The sequence below is a fragment of the Hippoglossus stenolepis genome, chromosome 10, assembly GCF_022539355.2.
Source record: "Hippoglossus stenolepis isolate QCI-W04-F060 chromosome 10, HSTE1.2, whole genome shotgun sequence".
In the NCBI taxonomy this organism is placed as follows: Eukaryota; Metazoa; Chordata; class Actinopteri; order Pleuronectiformes; family Pleuronectidae; genus Hippoglossus; species Hippoglossus stenolepis.
In genome coordinates this window covers 7,550,690-7,576,143 of record NC_061492.1, presented here as the reverse complement: position 1 = coordinate 7,576,143, position 25,454 = coordinate 7,550,690, and the positions used below count along the sequence as shown (strand labels likewise).

Genomic DNA, 25,454 nt, shown 5'->3' with positions numbered 1-25,454 from the left:
TGCACATATTGACACCTAAACCAACTAGAATGACCTGATCACTAGATCTGAATTTTGCAGAGACTCATTTTTCACTTTAAAAAAAAAGTCAAGATCCATAAATTAACAAATAGATTAACTCATGATATAAATTATTATCTGTTGCAGCTCTACATGAAACATTAGGCAGATTTAAACATAAACTTTCCTTTCTGGCTGCCATCAAATTAAACCTGTCAGCAATGTACCCCCCCCCCCCGTTAGTGGACCTGAAGAGCCTTACCCTGACAGACTGGCTGTAGGGCCCAATGTTGGCTGGGGCCCAGTGGGACAGGCTCTGGACATGCATGGCCTCTCTCTGGTGAAAGCAGCCTTCCTCTAGCGGCTCAGTCCAGTCGTGGAGCAGACAGTCTATCTGCAGCAGCTGACCGGCCGGGAGAGGGGCCTGGACACACACCCTGCAAGAAGAAGGTAAATATGGAATGAATGCTGTAGTGGAAACAAAGGAAACAAATGCTTTTGAGCTTTTCCATAACTAATACGACAAACACAGACAAAAGGTGTGTCTTGTTTGAGTGCAGCTTTACCTGGCTGGAGGGTTTGTGCCGAAGTGTTTCTTATAGACTGTGTTGAGTGGTCCATATTCTTCCATGCTGCTCACGTACAAGTGAATCAGGATAATGTCTGTAATCTTCCAACCTCTGTGGTCCAACTCACCTGGACACAGGAAACACATGTATATAAATATAGTATAACCATACTGATAATTACCATATCTCACCTTGGAAAAACCTTTTGTTTAAAACAAGCAGAACAAGCGGCAAACTCAATAAAAAAATCCAAATTGGCAAAATTGTAAAACTTCAGACCAAAGAAAAGTGCATCTAAGATTATAACTGGTCCACAATTTCATGCAACTAGTTTGAGAAACATCTTTTTAGTTTACCTCCAGAAACCTGTCCATTTCTAATTTGTTATACTTATTATTTTGGGAAAACTGCAGCTTACAAGGTTACCATTGAATGAATACTCCCGGAGTCTGAGACGTTTGCTTGGGGGCTGTATGCAATAGCAATTTGGGACCATGTTAAACTGCGAGGCCGTACCTACAAATAATGCATATCGGTTCAAACAGTCATTTGTACACGACCGCGATTGCAGTTAAGGTAAAAAAGGAAATTTCTTCTGACACTGAAATCCTTTGAAGCTGCTCTAAAGTGCTAATGGTGTGTGTCCCCTCTTTTAAAGCACAGTCTTAACACAGTGTGTGTGCACATCGTAGACTCTGGGTCCAAACGCAGGCGCAAGCAGCAGCAGCAGCAGCTCTCCCTGCGATCATCTGAGGGAGCTTCAAGTTTGTTTTTCCTTTGCCAACATCAGCGTCTCAGACTACTTCGCCTTCATACAAAGAGGTTGTTCATTAAATATTAACTTGTTTAATATTGTCTCTGCACTGTGAAGGCTGTTCAGCTGAGCACCACGATAAACATTAAATATGCTTTTCATCTTTGGCTCCTCTTTCTCCATCAAACAGGAGAAAGGGAGAGAGAAAAAAGACTGCGATGCACTGTAAAAGCATGCACTTTTAAACTTCTGCAGGGCACAGGGAGAAAAAAAACGATAACCCACCCAACATGACTTCACTGTGTGTGTGTGTGTGTGTGTGTGTGTGTGTGTGTGTGTGTGTGTGTGTGTGTGTGTGTGTGTGTGTGTGTGTGTGTGTGTGTGTGTGTGTGTGTGTGTGTGTGTGTGTGTTTAGAAAGAGGCCTGGTTTGGGTTAAAAAGCATGTCCTTGATTGGTGGCCAACACACCAAGCCATTCTGGTGACGGATGGAGCCTCTGACACGCAGGGTTTTTGCCTGCCGGCTTGACAAGCACTTTTGAATAAGGAGCGACTTTTCAAGCTCTGTCACACCCCCCCCTCATGTGTTTAGCTAAAACAGCAAGGAGAGAGAAAGACACCCAAGGGACCGAGAAGACTTTCCCCATAAGATTCTCCCCATTGGTTCTGTAGGGCTTAAAGTGAGGAATGTAGTACAGTACGTCCTGCGGAGTCTGTTTCACTGAGCTGCTTAAATCACCCCTGGACAAAGGAATTTCATATCATCCCCCCTTGATCATATCAAAGATGAATTTTTTATGCTATCAAAGAAAACATATTAAAGGTTAGTTTACTTGTGTGTGTGTCGTTCTGATGCTAAAAACCTTTTCCAGCATACTTCTTCCTCTCTCTCTCTCTCTCTCTCACACGTTCCCTTACTTTGCAGCTGCATGAAAGCTGCCGCCGTCTGGCCCTCGATCCCAGGGACTTGGCTCTGAAGGCCGTTGATGCCACTGATCCACTGATATCCTCTAGAGCTTCTAGGTGAGCAGGATGGAGGGAGATCTGCAGGAAGAGATCCAATAAAATTATGAGTACTTTGTGTAGACGTAAATGGTTATTCTAGTGCTTATAATGCTTGATGGAGACTTTCAGGACATAAAAATTAAGTATATCATGTCGTATTTGTCTTTATTTATAACCAATGAGACGACTGTATGAGAGGGAACTCACGCATTGGTGGTTTATGTCAAAGGAGCAACAAATTCAGAGACTGTCACAAATACACTTCGGAAATGACAGCTCTTGTCAAACAATCACTCAAAAACACCAGCATCATGATGCTGGCCGCATGACACAGATTCAGGGAGCACTCACCACACACAGATATCATCTGACACGCCCATACATGCACGCAGACACACACACAGACAAAACACACACTCGCGCATGCATGTCTCACAATAAATGAATCTCACCGTGGCCCCGCTGACAACTAAGGTCACAGCTTGATGTAAATTCTTGTTGGTTGTCTTCAGCTTGATCAGCATATTCCACCTCCTCAGTCATCTTGTCAATGGCGCTCTGGCAAGGACAACTACCATGGGGCAAAGCTCTCGCCACCGCATCCTGCGATAAAGCACCACAGGGAATACATCAGGCCAAACGCCCACCAAAGAGCGCGGAGCCCTTTTGCAGAGACAGACAAAATGCTGTATAATTAGCCAACCTTTTCAAAATACGCCAGCGCCGCGCGGACCGTGTTTGTCAGTCTTTCATGACAAGGGGCCCAGACACATATAACTTCAAGGTGAATGAATGTGAAACAACATGCTAACATATTCGCGGGTTTAGGCGAACGGGGAGCGGTGTTTCCTGATACCGTAGATTCAATCATGCTGCCTGTCAGTCAAAACTCATGACTGGGTGCCTGAGACATGTTTTGGATTTCAACAGGGTTTTTTTTTTTTTTTCTTCTTCTTCTTCGTCTTCTTTTTTACTTATACTACCCTCTGCTACTTCTTTAAATAACAAATCATTACCATTCTCTGAGGCATACATATTACCTGCCAAATCCTGCTGGGCGTCACACATTTGAATACATATTCCATCTCTCCTCAACACCCCTCTCACCCCACCCAACACTCACTCACCCCCCCCCTCATCTGCTGTCAACCGCATTAGGCCATATGATAATCACATTAATTATACTTCAGCCCCTCTCTCCTGGCCAGCATGAAAAATAGCTTGACTAGCATTAACGGAGGGCAAATGATGGTGGTCCATCCCCACCCCCTGAGCCCGGTGTAGTTTCCTCTAGTGCTGATGTCACTGCGGATCTGTCACCCTGACGAGAAGAGCTTCAGAAGGCCGAAGCAGGGCAGGTTCTCCCCTGGTTGCCTGCCCCCCCACCCACCGCACCGACACCACCCCCCACCCCTCGCAGACCCTGGATCTCCCTTGCTCTTCCAACAGAAACCTAGGGGGGGGACTGTGGCAGCGTTTGTGTGTGCGTGTGTGTGTTTGTGCGATGGGGGTGGGAGCAGCACCGAGGGGGTGAAAAAATATATAGCTGTAGGGAGTGAGGCTGCAGGGTCACGGAGGTTGTGGGATGGGGGTATGTTTTTTGTCCATAACAGTCCCCAGCCCCCCAACCAATATGCAGACACACACTTATACAAACGCACGCAGGGCTACAAACAGCAACGCACACTCTCATATTGCACATATACAAACACTGAACGTATTATTGTGTGATGTGCAAAGAAACACATGTGCAAATCCCATGCTTTACCCTGGAGACATGTTGATCTACAGGCGGGGCGCCATCCCTCAATGTAACACCGACACTCGCGACTCGCTGCAGCAAATACAACGGCACGCACTTCAAGCATCAGCTGGTGTCTTATTAAAGCAGATCATTTGGAAATCGGAAGTGCACATAAACGAGGTCAATGTCAATCTACGATGATATTGGAAGTTTTTCTGTTCTTGCGAGTGAAGCCCCATGTTTCCTAGTGGCACCCTTCCAGTCAGTGAACCCTCATCCAGCTCCTTCTCATACACCAAAAGCCATTCCCTACCGCCTCTCTCTGCAACCCACTGCTTGTGTCTGCGAAGCCAGCTACCTGAATGCAAAGCGCCTTAATGTGAGCGGACATGTTTATTAAGCCGGGCCTAGTTTCAGGCTGCAGTGAATATTGCAGACGTCAAAGTAGGCCATGTGGGGCTAGAGGAGAGAGAGCAAGGGATGGAGGGAGAGACCGAGAGCAAGCGAGTGCGGGAGAGAGATTGGCCCTCTGGAGGTCGATCTGAACTCTGCCCTACAGTGCTGTGTATCTCTCCTCCTCAACAAAGTTATCAGACACCAAAGGGTTTTGTTCTTGTGTTTGTTTTTGCCCTCAGAGTGGGTTTAAAGTAATCAACCCCAAAGCAAACTCCAAACTTTTGTTGTTGAGTTATTGATCCAGCATCGAACAGGCATTGGTCTTATTTGCGAAACAAGTTACACTCGTGGATTCTTTCAGAAGCTCGACTCACGCTGTCTTTGTTCTCGGTGTGCATCTCGGTGAAGCGCAAGTAGCCGACTGGAGCGAAGGCATCTGCCGAGTGGATCACGGTCTCCGCTGCATCACTGCACGAACGCACAAACAAAACTTCTGTGTGTTGTCGGCAAAAAAAAACAACTTTACAAAGTTGACGCAGCCACACGCTGTAAAAGACAAACACTTTTGCGTTTATAGTTTACAGTGCTTTACTCACATAACAATTTTCTTTTTGAAGAGAGGACAATCGAGGGTGAAGGTTTCATATTCTCCTCCTTCCCCACAAATATGGACTCCGTACTTCTGAGAGAGCTGAAAACAACACATCTTATTCAAATTCGCACACATTCCTGCATTTCATTTAAACACAACAAAAAGCAATTCAAACAGTTTTATGTGACTACAGTGTCTCCATGTTCAAACTAAAGTTTATTTGAGCTGTACGAGTCTGGAAAAAATGAGTATCAGGGTTTTCTTGCTTAGAATTGAGATCATGATTCTGTCCTGTAATCACCAGGGTTTTCTTCTGGATTCATTTAGTTTTTTTTCGCTTTTAAAATGTATTTTATTCATAACTCTTTTTGCCACTTTTTATTTAATCGCTTCATTTTCCCTGCCGTTTTTTCTATCATGTGCCACGTTGTCATTAGTTGAGGGAGAAAGCAAAGATAGTGCAGCATTGTGGGGTGCTTTAGATTATTTAAGTAAAAGTATGAGTGTGTTTTGATGCAGCTGATTTTCCAAATTAAAATACAGTTAGTAATGAGGTCGCATATAGGTGAGAATCAAGATCACAATTTTAATACAAGTAATCGTTCAGCCCTTTAGTTTGAAAAAGCTTTTTTGAGACCAGTTTAAGAGACAAATACCAAAAGCAAGTGCAACACTGTGATAAAGCCAGTAAATGTACAAGAATGTAATTGGTGTGACACATTTTCTTACAATAAATTATCCTGAAACAAAAATTTTAAGAGAAATACAAATATATATATATATATATATAGTGTTGTTAAGTGTTGCACACATGGAAACGCATGGAAGTATCAGTGACCTGTTTCAGATAGGCCTCCATGTCAGCCAGAGGTTTTCCCAAGTGCTTCTCCGGATCCAGGCCTGGCACCCACGTGGGAAATAGGCACAGAAAGACAGAAAGACACACAAACACCGTCGCACACGGACACATGTATGGAAAGAGAGAAGGAGAGAGAGGGAGAGGAAGAGAGAGAGGTCTGATCAGGAACAGAGAACAGTGATTGAAGATGACAGGCAAGGAGGTTTACGGGCAGTCGCACAAACACACACGTAAACCTGCACCCTGGATCTATTTGTTTGACTTTGCGAGTAGTGTACACAGATCTCTCCGGGTAAGGGCAACAGTTTTCAAATTGCTGGCCACAGACCCCCCTCCCCACCACCACCACCACCCCTCTCCTCCCTGCCTGCTGCTCCCCCACATCTCGTTCCCTTTGAGAACATAAACTCTGAAAAGAGATCTTGTTTATTTGCCTTTTTCCCTCCCCTTCCCCTGAAATGGTGCATGGAAGTGAGTCACCGGCACGGGAGAGAATGGAGGGAGGGAGGGAGGGAGGGAGGGGGAGGGGGAGGGGGGAGCTTTGTGTGCACACCCGGTGGTGGCACACTCTGAAAGTACAAGCTCGCTGGCCCTCACTCGGCAAACAGAAAAAAAAAACTAATAACCAGCTAAAGAAATAGACGTAAAAGCCGTATTTTACAATTTTAATACAATATTCAGATGTAGACCATGGCCTTGATGGTGCATTTAAGCAGTGTCCACCCTACCCAGCTTGTTGAGCATGGGAGGGTTTTTTCTCCCCCGTGATGCCAAATCCGGATTTTGACGTCCAGACGACTGTTCCTGATGACATGGCACCACGACATGAACTCCCTCTCACCTCGTAAACATCTTCCCTCACAAAGTGTGTACACTGTTCCAGCAAAAACAGAAAACAAAAACCCCAAGTACCAGGTGCTTCTTACAGAGAATGGAACAATAATAACAGGACGTGAATGTAAAGTGCTAAATCTTAGGAAGTCCCAAAGTGAGCAGTAATAGCCTCCTGCCCCTGTGTTTATTGTAAAAGGCCTATGCGTTAATCTAAAAATAAAAAGTACATCATGACGGTGACTGGCGGTGAAATGCCTTATTCTACATTTCTTTCCATTTTCTCCTTTTCTGTGGCTGCCTTGTAATTGATTGACATAATCATTAACAAGTTAGTAATGACCTATACGGGGTGACGTGCAGTTGTGACAGTACTGCCATCGCAATTGGACAAGATATTGCAGGATCATCCCTAATAATTTCTCCTCTACTGGGAGGCGTCGCCGCGTGGTCCTGCTCATCGGCACGCGCATGTGTTTAATTAAAGGAACAAAGTTAATTGTAATGTGAGAATCTCTCTTTTCTCATGGCCTGACAGCCTCAAAGGTTAATGTGTCATCCGCGGGGGCCCCATGGGGAGCAGGGGATGGGAGAGGAGAGGTGAAGGAAGGACGTCGCATCCCATCCCCAGTTCATCTTAATCCCAGCTGTGTGTCTCCTCCGGGGCCCCGGCGGTCCAGCGCTGCGGGGGGAGAGACGGAGGGCCGCAGCGGAGGGAGGGAGGGAGGGAGGAGGGAGGGAGAGTGTGGAGGGGAGAGAATGAGCAAGGCCCTTATTCTCTTCCCAGGGGATCGGTGGTCTTAATTAGTGTGAGAATATCTAATCTCAACATCCTCTCATCTTAACCCTGCCACAAAGGTAATAAGGAAGGAGAGGAGGGGAAAAAAGCATTAAAATTCAATCCCATTTAAATATCCTCTTTAATTAGTCATGCCTTTTAACAAATTTTAATAATTGGCTCCAAATTGCTGAGGGGATGCCACATTTTTTAATATGTTAATTAACTTCCCTGCTCTTAAATAATATATGATACATGATTTGATATTTACAAGGAGGAGAGGACATTGGAAAGTGAGGAAGACAGGAGTGAGTGATAAAATGATACAAGGGTGGCATTACCGTGGAGGCATTCCTCCCAAGACCACTTAGCACTTGTACGAGTGTTTTCCTAATTGATGCTCCTCACTAACTTAAGGTTACCGCAGCCATTTGGAGACGAGGAGCCGCGGAAAACGAGCTCGCGCTTGTGCAATACCTGCTTCCAGGAGTCTCTGAGTGGCCACTGGTGTGAGCCTTCAGCGATCTAACACCACTCATTTACATGATCTTCACATCTCTGTCTCCTCGGAAGCTGTTTTACAACTTGACCTAAACCCAATTACCTAACCTCATTATGCCACATTAAACCCAAATAAGCCCACTAGAAGCCGCCATTAGTCCGCCGCCAGAGACAGCAGGACCGCTCTTCTGAGAGAGGGGAGTTTCCCGGAGAGAGACGGAGAGGAATGGCTCTCCTTTAAAAGAGCTTTTTACCTCGTATTATCCTATAAAACTCCAATCTAATTCAGTGAACTTTAAAACCGGGGGAGTCCAGTAATGAGGGAGAAAAAACCTTGTCGACATTTAAAGGGGTTGAAATTAGCGAGGAGTAAAAAGTTCGCCGGGAAAAACCAGACAACCAGGTTTGTCTTTACACTGAGGTATGAAACTTATGGTAAAAACTTTGAAAAGACACAATAGGTGTTAACCGTATCGCGGAAAGTTTGCAATAACAAGTGGAATCGGGAAAGCCCTTTTCATTGTGCTTAAAAATTCACTTTCAATTTGCAATTCTTGAACCAAAAGGCAAAGTTCTCAGCTGAAAGAAAACATCTTCCACGTCTGAACAGAAAATACTCCGCTTCCCCGCAAAGAAGTCAATGGCAATTATTTCCAGAGCGCACTTCTGCACTGATTCTTTTTAACGATCATCATTGGCCTTTTCCCACCTTGAAGAGGTTGATTCATGTAAACCCACAGCAGCCAGTTTCCTATTTAATTGAAACTGCTTGTTGTTTTGGGTTTTTTTGCTTACTGAGTCTAATGCTAAATTAAAAAGCCGGGAGATTGCAGATACTGTCTGAACGGAGCTGAGCGCAGTATCGCAGACATCCGCGGGTTGTCTTGAGATCTGGCGTGCCGGCTGACAGCTCGGATTTAATCCCTGCCTTCAGAGAGAAAAGGCAGAGAAAATTGGATCCATGATGTGTAACATTTTAGCCTTTAAACGGATGAAATAAGCATCTCCTCCCCAGTAGGTGAGCTGCATCAGCCTTTAAACGAAACTCTCAAAGACCCGCGCCAAAACAATGGCTGTTCACAATCACCTAATCTTCGCGAAGAGAGAGAGAGAGATGGAGAAATGCAGAACGGAAGGGAAGAAAGAGGGGGAAGGAGGCGGCGCCGTACAAAGGATGATAAGATTAAGGTTATATGTGAAATTTGTCAGACTCTTATCTGAAATTCAGTGTCTGTGAACAGAAGAAATAGGCAGCGCGAAATGTGTAGGGATCACTTTAGGATGAAATATTTTCGGTGCAATGAATCAAAAGGGAGAAACTTAACATGTACACACTGAACAGGACATGTTCACTTTTATTTTTACAACTACCAGACATCAAACTCAACTGTGACCCCTGTACTAAGGTTAAGACTGTTTTAGACGATTTTAAAAACATGGGACACCAACAAACATAATGATAGATTTAACCGATTTTGAATCTTATAATCATCAGAACGCACAGAGTGGATGATTTGGCCAGAACGTCAGACCACAGACCTGCCGTTGTTAGGAAATGATTTCACAGCAGCGATTCCAGAGACTTAAAATCTCACAGAAACCTGCGATATCTTCCTCTTCTTCAGTTGCTCTATGGCGGTTGGCAAACAACTTTTAGGTGTCTTGCCGCCACCTTCTGAAGTGGAGTGTGGAGCACTCGCAACATCCGGCTCTCTTTCTCGCTATTGCAGGTTTCTTTCAGAGATGATTCGAGATCTGGGAGGCCCAGACTCAATCGGTAGCATTAAGAGGAGCAGGTCTAAAATTTCCCCGATTATCCTCTAGTGTGCAGCAGCCTTTAAATAGTTGTCTTTCATTTCCTTAGGTATCCGGTTATATGTATATTTTCTTGTTGTGGAATATTATATGAATTTTTTCAATAAAAATCAATGGCTAAGAGGAATGAGGCTTTTAACGTGCTGACCATGTAATCACAACTTTGTTTTCCTCTGTTCATCGCTCTGTCTGTTCATTTCCAGTCATATTAAGAATACACACATAAGAAAACAAAGATAATTCAATAAACTAGGAGTAATAAAAAAAAGCTAAATCTGTCTTAAGAAATAGTTAATGGATTCAGTGACATTAAATGTGAAACAATTAGTCTATAAATCAATTAGTCAAGTGAAAGACAATTAATGAATTTAAATTAATTTAACTAATCTTCTCAGTCAAGATTCATATCACAGCTTCGCCAATGTGAGAACTTGCTGCTTTTCATTAAACCGGGTGATCGTAAACTGAATATATTCAGGTTTTGGACAAACCAATATTTCTCATTATTTTTACACATATCAGTACATCCACTTGACATTGGAATTAAATTCTGATTTGGTTGTTTTAAATTTCACAAAATAATTAAGCCCAAAAATAAGCAGGAAGCTAAACATACAGACCCCAGTTTAACTAACACCATGAGTCAACTCCTTTAACTCTTTAAATCTGGGAGAAGAGCTTCAGTTCTTCACTGAGGTACAAAAATTGACAACAACAGATAATATGAATTGATTAACTGAAATGACAAAAAAGTCAATTTGGCCTGGGTAAGAGGACAGCGCACTTCATTTCAGGAGTAAATTGCATCTCATTCTTTAGCAGAGACACTTAATAAAGAGTCTGAATCCTGATCATCATGCTCTAATCTTGAAAACACGTCTTCTTCTATCTACCGTAGGTACCAACTCCAACACTCTTTAATATACAGTGGATAATGAAAAATCAATGGAAACGCCCATTCATTACCTTCAACAATGGCACAATAATCAGTCAAATCTGTATAAAACATTAATTGTCCTTTAAGTAAATATTAAATTACATCCTGTGTCCCTTCAGTGGATGAGGTGATCGGAGGGAATGTGTGTGACGTGAATCCTCCTCCCCGCAGCACAAAGGCTGCGTTCGTGCGAAGGGGAAAAGATCACGCGGCGATGAAAGGTTTTTCCCGTGGACGGACCTTGATTTCACACATGCCAATTATCTCCGGAGCTGAGGACCAATTAACCGCGGAACCTGTGCCCTCACATACACCTGCACTAATCAATCAATTAACTAATTACATGAATATTTAATCGGGGCTCGTGCAATTGCCAATTATCATGGTTAGCGTGAGGGATTTTGCATTATAAGGAGACAGTTCCCTAACAAAAATATACATCTCCCTCGTGAGCCAAATGCTTTTCTTTTTCTTTTTTTTTGCTAATTAGAAGCACTTTCATGACATTCACAGGCTTAGACTCAGATATTTGAACTCACTTCCCTATACGTGCAATCTGGCATCTTCAGAAACTAAAATCTCCTTTCTCTCTTTTGAAGTGTTAGCCCCGCCATCAGCACGCAAACGAACACTTGCGTAGAATTCACTTAGAGGATCATCCCGCATCTGGACAGCTGTCTTTTCACCGCAGGGATTTGTCATCAAGGAAAATATCCTCCCGTAAGAAAGAAAGACGGTATTTTTTTTTTCCTCCTCTTTATCCATTCACCGCTAATTTCCACCTGTCTTTTTGAGTACCTAATGAAGGTATATTAATCTTGAAGGACTTCCTTCTATTCACCCACCCACCGAAACCCATTTTCATGCCACCGCGGAATATCATAAGCTGTTTTGGCTGTCGGTTCACAGGCGGACTTAACCTCTGCCCTGTGAGAAGTCGTGTGTTTTTCCCTCTCCTCGTGAGGTCTGCACGAGTAAATCCCTTGAAATCGTCCTCTGATTCTCTCACACACACAAACACCAAAGGCCACCGGGTACGCCCTTCTGTCACCCAATCTCCCCCTAAACAGCACACCTCACCGCTCAGAACTGCTTCCACCAAAGCTGCAATTATATGAGTGCGGCCTAAAGTGCCCCGGGCGCTCCTTGCACCCCTATTCAATTCTCTCCTTTCTAATTACCACTGCCTGGGGACAGGTGAGGAGTCAGGGCTGATAAGATCTTTTCTTTTTTACCTGTAGCCAAAACACACATGTGCACACACACACACACACACACACTTGCACAAACACATACAGAGGGGAGGCCAAGATACACATGCGAAGGCACCCGAGGTGATTTTCCTTTCTAATTATAATCTTCCAAAAAATGCAGAGAATTTGCTTTTAGACGTAGTTGTGTTTAAAGGTTGGCGGGGGTGCAGGGTGACTGAGGTCTTTAAGGGAGAGCATTCTCCACACGCACTTTATACCAGAAGAGTAATTGGGCATTATGATTGATTTATCACTAATAACTGCAAACTGTGATCTTATCTGCTTCTAGGTTAAAGTAAGAATTAATTCTGACTAGTAAACAATAATTATAATTGCACGGAAGTAAACGGAAAAACATGTAACACGGATTCTGACATGATCTCGCCACTGATGAGCATGTGGCAAGTACTATTATTTATTACTGAGAAGTTTTTTTTAAATCATGAAGCCATTACTAATGACAAATGTGTGCAGCAAATAAAGAACCAATGATAAATGGCTCGACACGTGCATTTCATGAGAGGTTATTTGAGCAGTGTTGAAAGATGCGCGGAATATTGTCAACGCAGCGCTCGACTCTGCGGGTCATCCGTCAGCCGAGGACCCCTTCTCGACTGATCGCTACCAAAGGTGACAACAAGCACTTAACAGCACGTAAACAACGTCTACATGATGATGTATCGCCACGAGTAGTTTGAGAGCAAAAAGAACTATTTGCGGCCGTAATTATCATTTTTCACTGGCACCGTCAAAGCAGATCCAGCTGCACTGTCAAGTAGATACAGGTAGGGATCTTAACATCATGTACCAGAGAAAAGAAAGAGAAAAAGTTTTTTTTTTTTTTTTTTACTCTCTCCTGTTATGCAGTAATCTGATCTTCCTCTCCTCAGGCTCCAAAACAGGCAGGTAGAGAGCAGGTGACACCACATTAACCTCTTCCCTCAATGCTGAAGCAGTTTGAAAAAACGTAAATGAGAGATACCAGATTTTAATCTTCCCTTCACGGACCATGTAGCCGGGACTATGCACACGCAGAGACTGCAGCGTTCCGCACACACAATGGTGACATGTGTCGCTTATTGACAGGTTGCATTAATGTTCGGGCTAATCAACTGTGATTATTTCTCAACTGCCAAACCCTCCCTCCTCCCCGCCCCCACCTCACCTACCCAAAACCACTGTGCACTTCCCTCGCACCTCCTCCCTCGGTGCCTCTTATCTTTTCATATTGTTCTCTGCTTCAATACCTTTGCCGCTGGCACAAGTCTCAACACCGCTGCTAAGCCCCAGATTAATGATTAGGGCCTTACTCCGCTTGTCTTCTCTTTTTTGCTCTGGTGCCACCTCCCCTCTCTCCTCTTCCTATCACACACTTATCCAAATTCTGTCCTTTCAATCCCTGTGCCAAACACTACTTAACCACCGTGGCACCTTCCGAGAAAGTAAAGGGGGTGACCAGAAGGGAGGGGACACCGGGCTGCTCACCAGCTGCCTGAGACACAAAAGCGTGAGACAAAAACAAAAAAAAATACTCACCGTAGGCGGCGACTTTGATGAGGATAGCGTGGAGGTCAGATGATATCATCTCGGAGAGCAGGGACTCTTGGTCTCGGCGCCACAGGTAGGCCAGGGGCTGCAAACCAAGCCGCAAACATCTGGGGAACAGGTGAAAGGGAAAAAAAGAGGGAGAGGTAGGTTTGAAAAACAGAAGGAGATGCACAGTGGTTAAAACCGAATATTGGCCAGCTCCAGAAGAACTTCAAAGCCAACAAGGCTGGGCACCTTCTCCGTTTTCAGGAAAGCTGCCACCCTGATAGACCCACAGCACATGTTCCCACCTGAGACCAGTGCCAGTGGCGTTTTTTTAAGGAGGAGACAAACACAAACAAAAACCTGATCTTCAGCTGTGGCTTGACTCACACGACACACACGTCCACAGTAGGTAGATTGATCACAACTCATATAATGAGTACTTGAGATGTTTATAGGTATCTCGCATGTTTAAGGGAAAAACATATTTGCTAATAATAAGGACGCTTTTGTGCGACTAGGAGAGAAGAGAGGACCAAAACCCCAAGTTCCCTCATTATGCCTGATTTGTTTTTTTATCAAGGTCCAGTAATTATTGACTTGGAAAACAGTGAAAATGTGTTGATGACTGAAAAACTCTCCTAATGTCAAAGAAAGTGAAAAGATATCCGCCTGGATCCACCTCCTGATCCAGATCCAAACCAACATTTCATGGGTTCTTCCATGACACAAACCACATCCCTCCACCGGGTTTCATGGTAATTTTTCCGGTTGTTTTTATGTAATCTCGCTTACAAACCAACAAACCTACAAACGAACAGGGGTGAACACATAACCTTCTTTGTTGACGTAATGAAAGAATGAATAAAAAAAATACAAGGGGATAACCATCTGATATTTCCATGAAAAAGTGCATTCTTCTTTATTCTATATTAACGAAATAATGCCAATTATATCACGATATAAAATTAAATTATATTATAAGTATTATATAAGTTTCATTACTTTTCTTCAAATCATTGCTCCATAAAAACAGGGCAACACCATAAAATCAAGGCTAGTCTCAAATCTCAGTGTGTGTATGTGTGTGTGTGTGTGTGTGTGTGTGTGTGTGTGTGTGTGTGTGTGTGTGTGTGTGTGTGTGTGTGTGTGTTTGGAACACACAGTGAGGTAAAGTCTACAGAGGATGTTCTCTTTTCCTCCAGTGGACCACAGCGTGCGTCAGTGTGTTAGTTCAGGGGCTGAAACGCAGTGGGTGGATGTGTGTGCACTTGAAGAAATCATGAACGTGCATGTATGTTTGACTTACACATTTTCCACACGGACCCTCTGGTAATCGGAGAGAATGGCCCCCACTGACACTGCCTCCACGGCCTCCTTTTCCTGTGGGCAGAAAAATATGGAGTCGACTTTACCACAAACATTTTTTGGCCTTTTCCATTATACAGTATGTGCAACTTGCATTGTTACAGCGATATGATGTCACTGTCCCACGGGGCCAAACACTCTTTGCTCAACCTACAATGGTAACCCAAAGAGTTATCTGAACAAAACCACACCAGCACATGTTAACATATACACACGAAAACTGACGCAGGCAAAGACGGTAGATTCCTGACGGCTCTTCCTTCCACTGCACCGCAGTCCTGTGGGGATGTTTACACTCTGGTCGTATCAAGGCCTTTATGGCCCAGCCCATATCCCCTGGAGGGTTGCGTACATGGCTGTGTGAAAGAACACTCTATGAGTGTTTATGTGCACGTGTAAGTATGTGACTGGAGGCTCCGGAACCGCTAAAGGCAGTTCCTGGACCTTATCTGCCTTGTAGTGTGTGGGGGAGGTGAATGGGTCTTGGCCGTGGCTTCCATCCTCTCCGCACTCCGGCAGGAAGACAGAACCGTGGTGACAACTCAAGGTATCAGCGGAGCGCCGTGCCTGTGAGTGGCATGTATCTTTAATATTGCTGAGGGCTAATCTAATTGCTTTTCATATCGTATTCATATTTCAGAAACAGTGAGACAACTATGCACTCGAGAGATACTGACACAGCCTTGAAATGCGTTCAATCTTCTCTCGCTAAAAACAAGCTTGATGCAGAGTGACGCACACAAACAAACACGTGCACACGCGACACAAGAGCTGCATGTTCACCCACATACATACACACAAATGCACAACCCCCTTCTCCACCTACACACCCCTCCCCTACAGACACACACCTGCAGATTCATTAGAACATTACATGGGCTGTAATTAGAATGAGAGGCAAGGGTAGGAGCAGTGGAGGGATGCACAAGTCTCCAGTAAATTACCTTGTAGCCATTATCAATTTCCCTGGCTACTGGTCCTTAAGATAACCCCCCCGCCCCTCCTCCTCCCTGTGGTCCCTTCCTGCAATTTTTCTCTGCCTGATAAACATGCTGATTAAAGCGAACAGCGTGTAAACCTTTGATACTTTCCTAAATGAAATCCATGCCCTGCCTGGGGCTTGACGCTGAGCTGCGACGCACTGTGCCGCACGCACACACACACACACACACACACACATACACAGCTCCATGTAGGCGTGCCAGCTAATCAGATAAAGGATGGGCTCTGTGTGAGTGCGGCCGCACACGTGTATGTGTGTGGTGTTTACGCTGCAGCAAAGGATGTGAGGTATAAAGGCGAAGCTAAAAGCAAAGAGACAAGTACACAGCTCAAATTTAACTCTTTGACCTAAAGTTAATCACCAAGAGATCTTAAGAATGTGGGATTCAGCGCTCACGTTTAAATATCTCTCCAATATGTCCAACACCGGAATATACATTATAGTCAATTCCGCCCAGTGACAGTAATTAAGTCAGACTGATAACATTTCAGCCCAGCACAGACCCAAGGGGGCTGCAGGCGGTGTCATGTAATTCTAGGTAAGCCTCAGGGCCAGCACTCTATTCTAATACAATGATAACCTTTTCCCTAAATGCAATTGTCACTTCCTAAAGAGGCAAATTAGGAGGTAAAGAGTGGAATAAGGGGAGACAGAAAGAGGAAAAGAGATAGGAATGAGAGTGTTGAAGAAGTGCGCTACATCAACACCAATTTGGTCCCTTGGCTTTAAACCTGACAGGACCAGAGAGAATCGGAGCAACAGCACAATGAAAAACACCCTCCTCTTGTGCTTTAGTCGCTCTGTCTCCGTCTGTGTCCGTCCTCTCTGGACTTGTACTCGGGCCTGTGAGGTTCAGTTCAGTATTTACGTGACGTCATGCAGCCTTGTCAGACCCAGGCTTGCTCCCCACACTAATGATAACACAAGACAAATTTCTCACACATCCTCTTGTTTTCAGTGTAGGCTCATGCTATGAGATGTTTTTGGCAAATAGTTTGGAAAATGATTATTTTTGGATGCGGTTATGTTTTTGTCGCCATTATAGCTATCACCAGGAGACAGGCAGGAATGAGAGGGCAGCTAATGCTGCTGTAGACGTGATTTTACAAAGTCTACGCATACTTTCTCATCATCTGTGGGAAAGGTAGGATAAGTTATTGTGAAGCAGAGGTACATAGATATATACATATAAATCTGAATTGACTGATATTATGGGAATTGTTCCATGTGTATTCATGATGCCATAAAAAACACAAACTTTGATTTTATGGTGGCTGAAAAATTTATCAAAATGGTTTATAGAAGGAATACTTGACAAAGCGACAAGGTAGCTCATGAAGCACATTATAATAATAAATAATAATAAAATCTTTATGAGAGCTATCTGGCTAAACGATGTTTTGACTACATTAGAGGTGCGATCCGGGTAAGAAGCTAACATAACGATAAATCAAGGCAGAGGTCATCAGGACTCCTGTGACCCACAAACCACTTTTCTTTCTTCATGACTCTTGGCACAAGATTCGAAGACAGAGCTGCCTCGACTCCGTGTCACTTTTTCTTTTTTTTTCAACATTTAATGACCCTGGTTCATTAAAGGAAGCTTCACCTGATCCAGGACCCCGCGGCCCTGTGTTAACTCATGCCCAGAGCAGGACTAATTCTGGCACGACGTCGTGCAACAGCGCAACTCCCTCGCAGCCCGATCAGAGGCAGACTAAACAAAGGCCTGGCCTGGCTTCCCCTGTCCTCTCCTCCAGGCAGAAAAGCTATTAATGAGGATCTATGGCCCAGAGCAATGGAAGCCCTCAGTCCCCCCAGCCATGTCCATCAGGGTACTTAGCCCCATGCAGTCATTAACTTCTGTTACTAATTGTCAAATTCATTAAACTAATCCTTCCCCCACATCCGGATGTCTCCCGTGGAAATGGATGGAGAGGGCTGAGTTATTAAGATGTCAGCTGTGGGGAAGATTAAGGCCAGCAGACATGCTCTACAAAGAAACGATACGGCCATTAAACTCTATATCAAGGTAGTGTATGTGATATACTTTGTAATTATATATACATTCATCTTCGTAAGCGAGTGAAAAGAGTGGTTCAAATGTATTCACAGTCACAGACATGCCCTCGTTCAAGATATGTATCTGCCCCAAAGATACACAGAATACACGACAATCATTAAGCAAAGAATTTGACTTGAAAACGCAGCTTTCTTTCTCTGTCAGTCTCAGATTGAAAAGGTACTTACGCGTTGCCGAACATTCAGTCTGGGTAATATTCAACAGTCAGAGCCATTAACGGCATTCGCGGCAATTAGAAAGCCATAAAATATTAAAAATTCAATATTCATATTCATATGGAATGCATCAGAACCCTCATTAGCTCTCTGTCAATGGCTGTCACAATGAGATCTTAATTATACACCCTAACAACACAAAGAGCCATTCTGCAAAAATGGTGGGTTTCCAAAATGCCTGCTCCAGCCTTTCCTGTCAACTAGGAAGCCGGAGCTGGCAGATCTCGACTATTACAGACAAAAGGCCACATATTTCCATCAGAAAGTCCTCTATTTATCCGCTCCTAAGTTGTTGACGTGTACTTTCTATTAAGTCACGTTCTCCTGTAGGTAGTTCAGGACCTCGTGTTTCATGGCATGGAGGTGGGGAGGAAGACAAGGTGGGGAAATTAATTTAAGTGGTTTGAATGACAGTTTGTTCAAGGGCGTCGGGGGTGCCATCACGCACTCTCCATTGCCACGTCCGCACCGTCACTTCGACGCCACCTCTCACCCCGCAGCATCCTATCCCTTCCTCCTTCTCCTCCTCGTCGTCCCTCTCTTCCAGGATCCATCAAGTAAGTGACTGAACGCGACATGGTTTTAATGTTCTCTCCATTAGATCAGGCCCGGCCCCGTTGTAATGTAATGGGATTGTTCTCCCCGTTTCTCGACATGGTGGGAACACGGAGGGGGTTGGACCTCGTTGTTGCAGCAGCTCAAGTAGATGTGATACAGGGAACAGGGCCAGCTAGGGTCAAGTGATTGTGTTTAATGTAATGCGGACATAGTCCCGGGGCGTGTTGGGCTGTCCTGACAACTCAGACATGCCAAACTGACAGGAAGCTTAGCGTGAGCTTAGCAGGAGGAGACGCTGCTTATTTGTTTTAAATCAGCATTCTCATTATCATTCTGTGCAGACAGTTCTACTCCAAGGTGACTCCCAGAGTTGGTGGAGGAGTGATAGGTTGTGGAAGAGGTGTGCACAAGGTACAGGATGCAGGCCAATTATAATGTTATAGGTTACGCCCAATGCTTGAAATATATTATATACTGCTTATATATACAAACTGAGGCGAAGACAGTGTAAAATGTCTGATCCATCAATGTAAAGCAACAAATGGACACGCAGGCTTAGCGAACGTCTTTGTAAAACAAACATCGGGCACAACTTGGTTCCAGAATGCTTTCAGAGACATTCCCCTTTGTAAAACGGTGGGGCTGTCTGTTTGAAGCAGCTGCTGAAAGACGGGCTCTTCCTTTGTGCTTGTGGATGGGCAGGCGAGGTGACTCACCACGTGTCAATCTTCGACCGTGCAGAGTGGTGGAATAAGGAAAACAAAACTACTCACAACGCCAGCTGCTCATAAACCTAAACGCCCCGACGGCTTCCAGAGATGATGCAGGTCAGAGTTACGACAAGGGGCAGGGAGGAAGCTGAATAGGGGAAAGTATTGTCCCTCCACTGAGGCCACGACGCAGATGTGACCAGTCAACAGCGGATGTGACATCGGACATTGTCCCATCAACGCGATGAGAGACTGACGCTCATCAACCCGCAGAAATGTGTCAGTTGACAGGCTCACGTGCACAGATTCCAGAGTCTGGAGAAGAATGAAAAAGAAGCTGCGGATTTTATCCATGAAAGGAACTGGTGCAGCTCTTTATGGCTGAGCTTGTATTTGTACAGTTTCCTCGCCTGAAGTTTACACACACACACACACACACACACACACACACACACACACACACACACACACACACACACACACACACACACACACACACACACACACACTCTTTAGTGTTGGATAGTGATTCATTTACAATGACAGAGCTGTTTTCAGCGATAGAGCCTGAGCATAAATATGCCATGCCGCACAGCTGGAAAATGTAGAAATTCATCAGGGTTAAAAAGTAGAGAGATTAACGTTTCACGAGTTTCCTCTCAGATATATATGGTTACGTAAACACAGACCCAGCCAGTCGTCAGGCTGGGAGGGAGAGGGCCTTGGCCAAAGCAAGCACAAAGCCCTAGTTTCAGCAGTCCAAGGACAAGGAGGCTTTCCATATCAGCACGCATGGAAAACTAAATGTTGGGAAGCAGCAGGGAGACATAAGGTCATTTATCGATGGACTGTATGTCCATGAATACCGGCAATTCAAGCACAAGTTTAGTTATTACTGGCTCTTTAAAAAAAATGCAATATATTAATGGTTGTTTCTAGATTATAAATTGTCAGTCTGTGCCTCTACGCCCAGACACTCAACTGTTATGGGATTTATTTTCTTTGTGGATGACAGAAAAATCATGTAACTTCCTGCAGACGTTAAGGGCCTCACCTCTCACCATTAAAAAGGATAAGGTGTTCCAATAAACAGTTCTCTGTGGGGCATGAAACAAAAGTCCTAATCCCAGCTGTGTCACAGCAACAACCCCACTCGGCTGAGGTAAGAGCGTTTGAGCGTCTCAGACAGGAAGCTGCCTCCAAAGAAAGTGAAAAAGGACAGAATCAAAGGAGGAGTCTCCAGCCACAGAGAGGTAAACCATGTCAGTTGCTTTTCATGGTCCATAACAACCACCTATTCCACAGGGTGTATGTGCAGACATGCACTAATGTCCATGTATATACACACAGTCGGTGACTTACAAACACGCACACACACACACAGTACAAAATGTAAATGTTTTTCTGGTGAGGTCAGGTTCCAGGCTCTTGGCTCTGCTGTCCTCTATCCTCCATAGCTCCTGCAGACATCACAGACCCCCCCAAACAACTCCTCCCCCCTTTTCCCTCCTCCGAGACAGACTAGGAGAAAATATAGCAGCGATGCTGGTTTAACCCACTCTCCAGACTCCAGACAGTGTTTTTCTACGGCTGGTTATGACTTTAGCTGCGGGAGGCGATGGGGCCTGCCCCCAGAAAACTGTATTTCTTGTGGGGACTGGTTCAAAAAAACAAAACAAAACATAAAACCCCGTCTTAATTTTGGAGGAGATGAACGGCAGGGAGTTGAAAGACTTGGCACTTATTCCTCAGCTGTCTGTTCTGACGCAGACGGGGTCGGGTCTGACTAAGCTGTTGATACTGGTGAAATTCTAAAAGGTTTTTATTTCAGGTCGACTCTCCTTGTTGACTTCTGTTTTTCTTACGTCACTGGATCATCCTTCACATTTTTACATGCAGGCATACACGTACAGCAAATAAATGAAAGTTCATATTTTCAGATGAACTTGAAATGGGATTTCTGTTTAGTTTTTTTTAAAGACAGATGGAAGCAGACTGAAAAATATATTTTCAAACAGAGTGATTTAAAAATGTATCTCTGATGATCGAAAATACCAGCAGTTTAGAAACAGAAACCCACAATGATAAAAATGAGTGAATTTGAATTTGCCGGTACTAGAAGATGATCACAAATTTCCCTCAATTGTTAACATGAAAAAGCACAAATAAAAGGAAGAAATGACAACGATACAATTTCCTTGATAGTTTATTTACATCAAGTCATAAAAAAAACATATTAACCAATAGATCAAATGCAAATAACCTCTAGATACACCCTCAGTCCGCCCGGCATCAAAAATAAAAATCAGAAAAAAACAACCATAAACACATAAACGTTCTTCATTGGAACAATGTTCAACCAAGCAGTGGTAGTGGCTCATGCCCTTGGCAAGGCGAGATAAGGCTATCAGCTTCCATCATCGCTAAACAAGATTGAGCAAAGTACATTAAGCAGAAAAATACAAACAAATTACAAAGGCTTGAGGCTAGGCTCTTTATCTAATGTTTGCGGGGACCGTTAGAGTCAGTTGGAGGGAAATGGGCCTGCATCTAATAGATCCTGTCCCACCACTTCCACACGGCCGGCGAACAATACACAGCGCCATTATCTCAGCGCTAATGCTATCCTTCCTCATGTGCAAAACAAGCCTGCAATCTCAGCCCCACTGCCGCTGTGTCGACCGGCACAAATACAAGCAGTCTCAGACCAAAGGGAAAAGATAACAATGGCGGTCGCATGTGGAGGCGACACGGAGCAATGTCAGCTGCTTGAAGGAATCTCTACTGTAGGTCAGGCTGAAATATTTATTTAAATACGGCCCTGAACTTGAGTGGAAAACACAATAAAACAAACTTTTCTACAAAGCGATTATCCACGGGTCTTAGGCTGCTTGTAAGCTACTTCCAATAACAACATTTAGAGGTCTCTCCGCACCACAAACCAGCTGCAACAAGCTCGCATTAGCTCGGTTATTGATCCGAGCTCCTAAACCCTCGCTGTGACCCCAGAGGTCATGATTTATGTATTAAGCAGCTTTTTAAAGAAATCCATTTTCCTGTTGAGCCCCCGATGTAAGCCTAATGCAGCTCCATGCCGGTAATCAGAGAAGGGCTGTGTGTTTGATTTTGTAACACCCCCCCTTTTATAGTTCAGACCCCTCCTCAACGACGTGTCTCACAACACCTCAGCTCCCTAATCAATACCGCAGAGCTCCTTGTTCAACTGGAGATTCCTCTGCCTGCCTGTCTGCCTACCAGCCGTCCTCCTCCTCCTCCTCCTCCTCCTCTCTGCTCCTTTCTTTCTCCTCTCTCTCCCTCGGTCCCTTCTCCCTCCTTTCCTCGCAGCGGGACGCACCTCCATCAGGGCGCTCGCAACAACGCCGTGCCAGGCTTCTGAAGGGTCCGGATGAAAGTGCGACGACAACACAATGGAGACAAAGATGCCAGCAGACGAAAGATAGAAGGAGCGAGGGAGACGGAAAGAATGAAAAAAAAAAGAGGAATGTTTGGACTTGTGGACAGGCTGCCTCTGCGATCTCACAGGGCACCGCTCTTGTCTGCTGATGTCGATAATGGAGTGGCTGAGGATGGGTGTGTGTGTGTGTATCAGGAGAAACAGGGAAAGCGTGTGTGTTCAAGGAGCGTAATCTCACTTTAAACGTGGTGTTTTAAGACACAGCAACAGAAGGGAATGTTTCATCTACAAAGGCCGAAGGTCTCAGTGCACTTTCTCCGAGAGCTTTCCCATAGAGCTCCTGGAGAAAAAACTGGCTTGATTAAACAGGAAGGGAAGAATTTGGGTGTTAACTGATCCACAGTATCAGCTCCCATTAAAAAAAAAAACTCTGTCTACAAAGTCGAATGCATTACAGAGTAGGAAATTTGATTTGAAAGTAACATTTCCATCGTTCTCAAAGCCGGGTCTGAGCACGACAGAGATGTCACGGTGCTGCTAATTAGAGCTGGCAGAAAAGAAACGTGTGCACGGATATCGTCTATTGTTCCTCATCACTCTAATGAGCTTAAATGTCTTTGTCTTTATTCATCAGATCAAAGGTTGCAGGGTTGCTGCAATAGAGTCACTATCTTTTTTAAAATAGTATCTATCTACTTCATCGAGGGATTGAAGCTGCGGTTGCATCTTACGGAGACTCACTAGCATTCATGCCGTGTGGGGCGTGCTGCTTTCAAGGTGCGACGCCTTTGTGTTGTAAAACGTTCGACCCGTCTTGAACGTAGCAGCGTACGGTGGTGTTTCTCAGACAGAAGAAAAGAGGATGGGAGCTGCAGAGTGCTGAAAGGAGGCAAACTGGGGGCGAAGCGAGGAGGCAGAGGTGTGTGAGGAGAGCAGAGATAAAACCCTGTTATCCTGTAACAGAGGCCCGATTTGACCTGACCTTGAAAAACGCAGGCGTGCGCTCGCCCGCACACACACGAGCAGGGTCACGGGGCATAAAGAGCCACTGTGTCAGGTCACAGAGCACAGAGACGAGGATAAAGGACTTGAGGGATGTGATATGACTAATATGAGGAGTTTTGCAGGCCTTCGGGGGGACTGGCGTTACAGCCAGCGGTGACTGACACTGCTGATCTGTATCACACATCACAGCAGATCACAGCGGAGGGGAGCAGACCAACCACACACATTAAGTGCAGACACAGAACCTACAGTGTGTGCAGAACAGGAAGGAAAACGTATTTATCTAAGATACGCACGAAACACAAATTCTATAAACTCGCAGACTTTAAATGTCTGACAGGAAACAAGGACATCGTCATTTCGATGAAAATATTCTCTTAGATGTCCGAAAAATTGAAAGATTCCCACTGCCGCTGACTAAACAGTTATTTCTCCCCCTCAAAGAGCGGGTTCAAAGATCAGCACCGTGCAGGATGGGATGCCGTGGCTCGCATGTCTATCAGGTTACACACTTCAAAAGACACGACCAGCGATGAGAGCAAAGGGGCCAAGGATAGGGCCACATTGTCATTCTGCCATTATCACCACTACCAGGGGATGGACGGCTCATCCCCCCCCCACCTATTATAATTGAGTTTTTTTTTCTCCTCTATCAACAATGGTTCTGAAGAATATGATCTCTTCCTTTGAATCTTTTGAATGGCTCCAAACATTCTGTTGAGAGGCCAAAGTGTGGAGTCGCCTCGGTCCGTCAGCTCTGGGAATGGTCTGTAGATGGCACTGTTGGCTCAGGCTACGAGTCTGTTGCTTGCATTTCAAAGGAGGAGTAGGAGGAGGAGGAGGAGGAGGAGGAAGAAGGGGAAGAATATCCACTTAAAACTCATCAACTCCGGATCTGAGGGGGAATTCTTTCATCTATGCTCAAGTGTCATTTGCCAAATATAATCTTGTAACTTCTAATTAATTCAAACTGCGAGAAAAGAATCTTTCAAAATATCACACTTTCCAAACAGAACACATATTTCCGTGCTAAAACTGTTCTTTTTCAGCTCATTATCAAAAGAAGTGTTTTTTTCCTCCCTTCCCCTCTATTATTCCCTTCACAAATCACCAACACCACAAACTTTATGGTGAGAAGAAAAACATTCTCCGTATAAATATGAAACGGTAAACTCAGACTACCTGAGGAAGAGAACGTGACGGTAATCTGTGACTTTTTAAGAGCAGATTTAAGACGCTGTGACAGAATTGTGTAAGTTTTCTAAATACTGGGAATTCATTGATCTCTGAGAGTTTATCATCATTCGCAATGCAGAGCAAGTGGTACAAGTTTGTAAAGCTACCAACTAGTCAGAAATGCAGCAGTAACCTGAAATTCGAGATAAGAGAGTTGCATTCTTATGGTTGACATCACTCAGCGAGCGAGAGAGGAAGCCTGTTGTTTACGGTGCAGGTCTGTTGATGACGGCGGGAGGGGGTAAACGGAGAGATGACTGGAGGTCTGCCAGCCCATGAGAAGCCCCCATGGGAGTCC

The 25,454-nt window shown here is 44.5% G+C and overlaps 1 protein-coding gene across 1 annotated transcript in view; it reads right to left on the bottom strand.

The window, feature by feature from the left end:
* Positions 1 to 25,454, bottom strand: part of dph6 (diphthamine biosynthesis 6) — a 61,975-nt gene that overhangs the window by 32,288 nt on the left and 4,233 nt on the right. The window contains exons 4-12 of the mRNA XM_035168603.2: positions 14,873 to 14,946; positions 13,570 to 13,688; positions 5,898 to 5,959; positions 5,064 to 5,158; positions 4,842 to 4,935; positions 2,780 to 2,930; positions 2,241 to 2,366; positions 567 to 696; positions 263 to 437 (exon numbers count right to left, since the gene is read on the bottom strand). Of these exons, the coding sequence (XP_035024494.1) occupies positions 263 to 437; positions 567 to 696; positions 2,241 to 2,366; positions 2,780 to 2,930; positions 4,842 to 4,935; positions 5,064 to 5,158; positions 5,898 to 5,959; positions 13,570 to 13,688; positions 14,873 to 14,946 (1,026 nt within the window). The remainder of the gene's footprint in view (positions 1 to 262; positions 438 to 566; positions 697 to 2,240; positions 2,367 to 2,779; positions 2,931 to 4,841; positions 4,936 to 5,063; positions 5,159 to 5,897; positions 5,960 to 13,569; positions 13,689 to 14,872; positions 14,947 to 25,454) is intronic.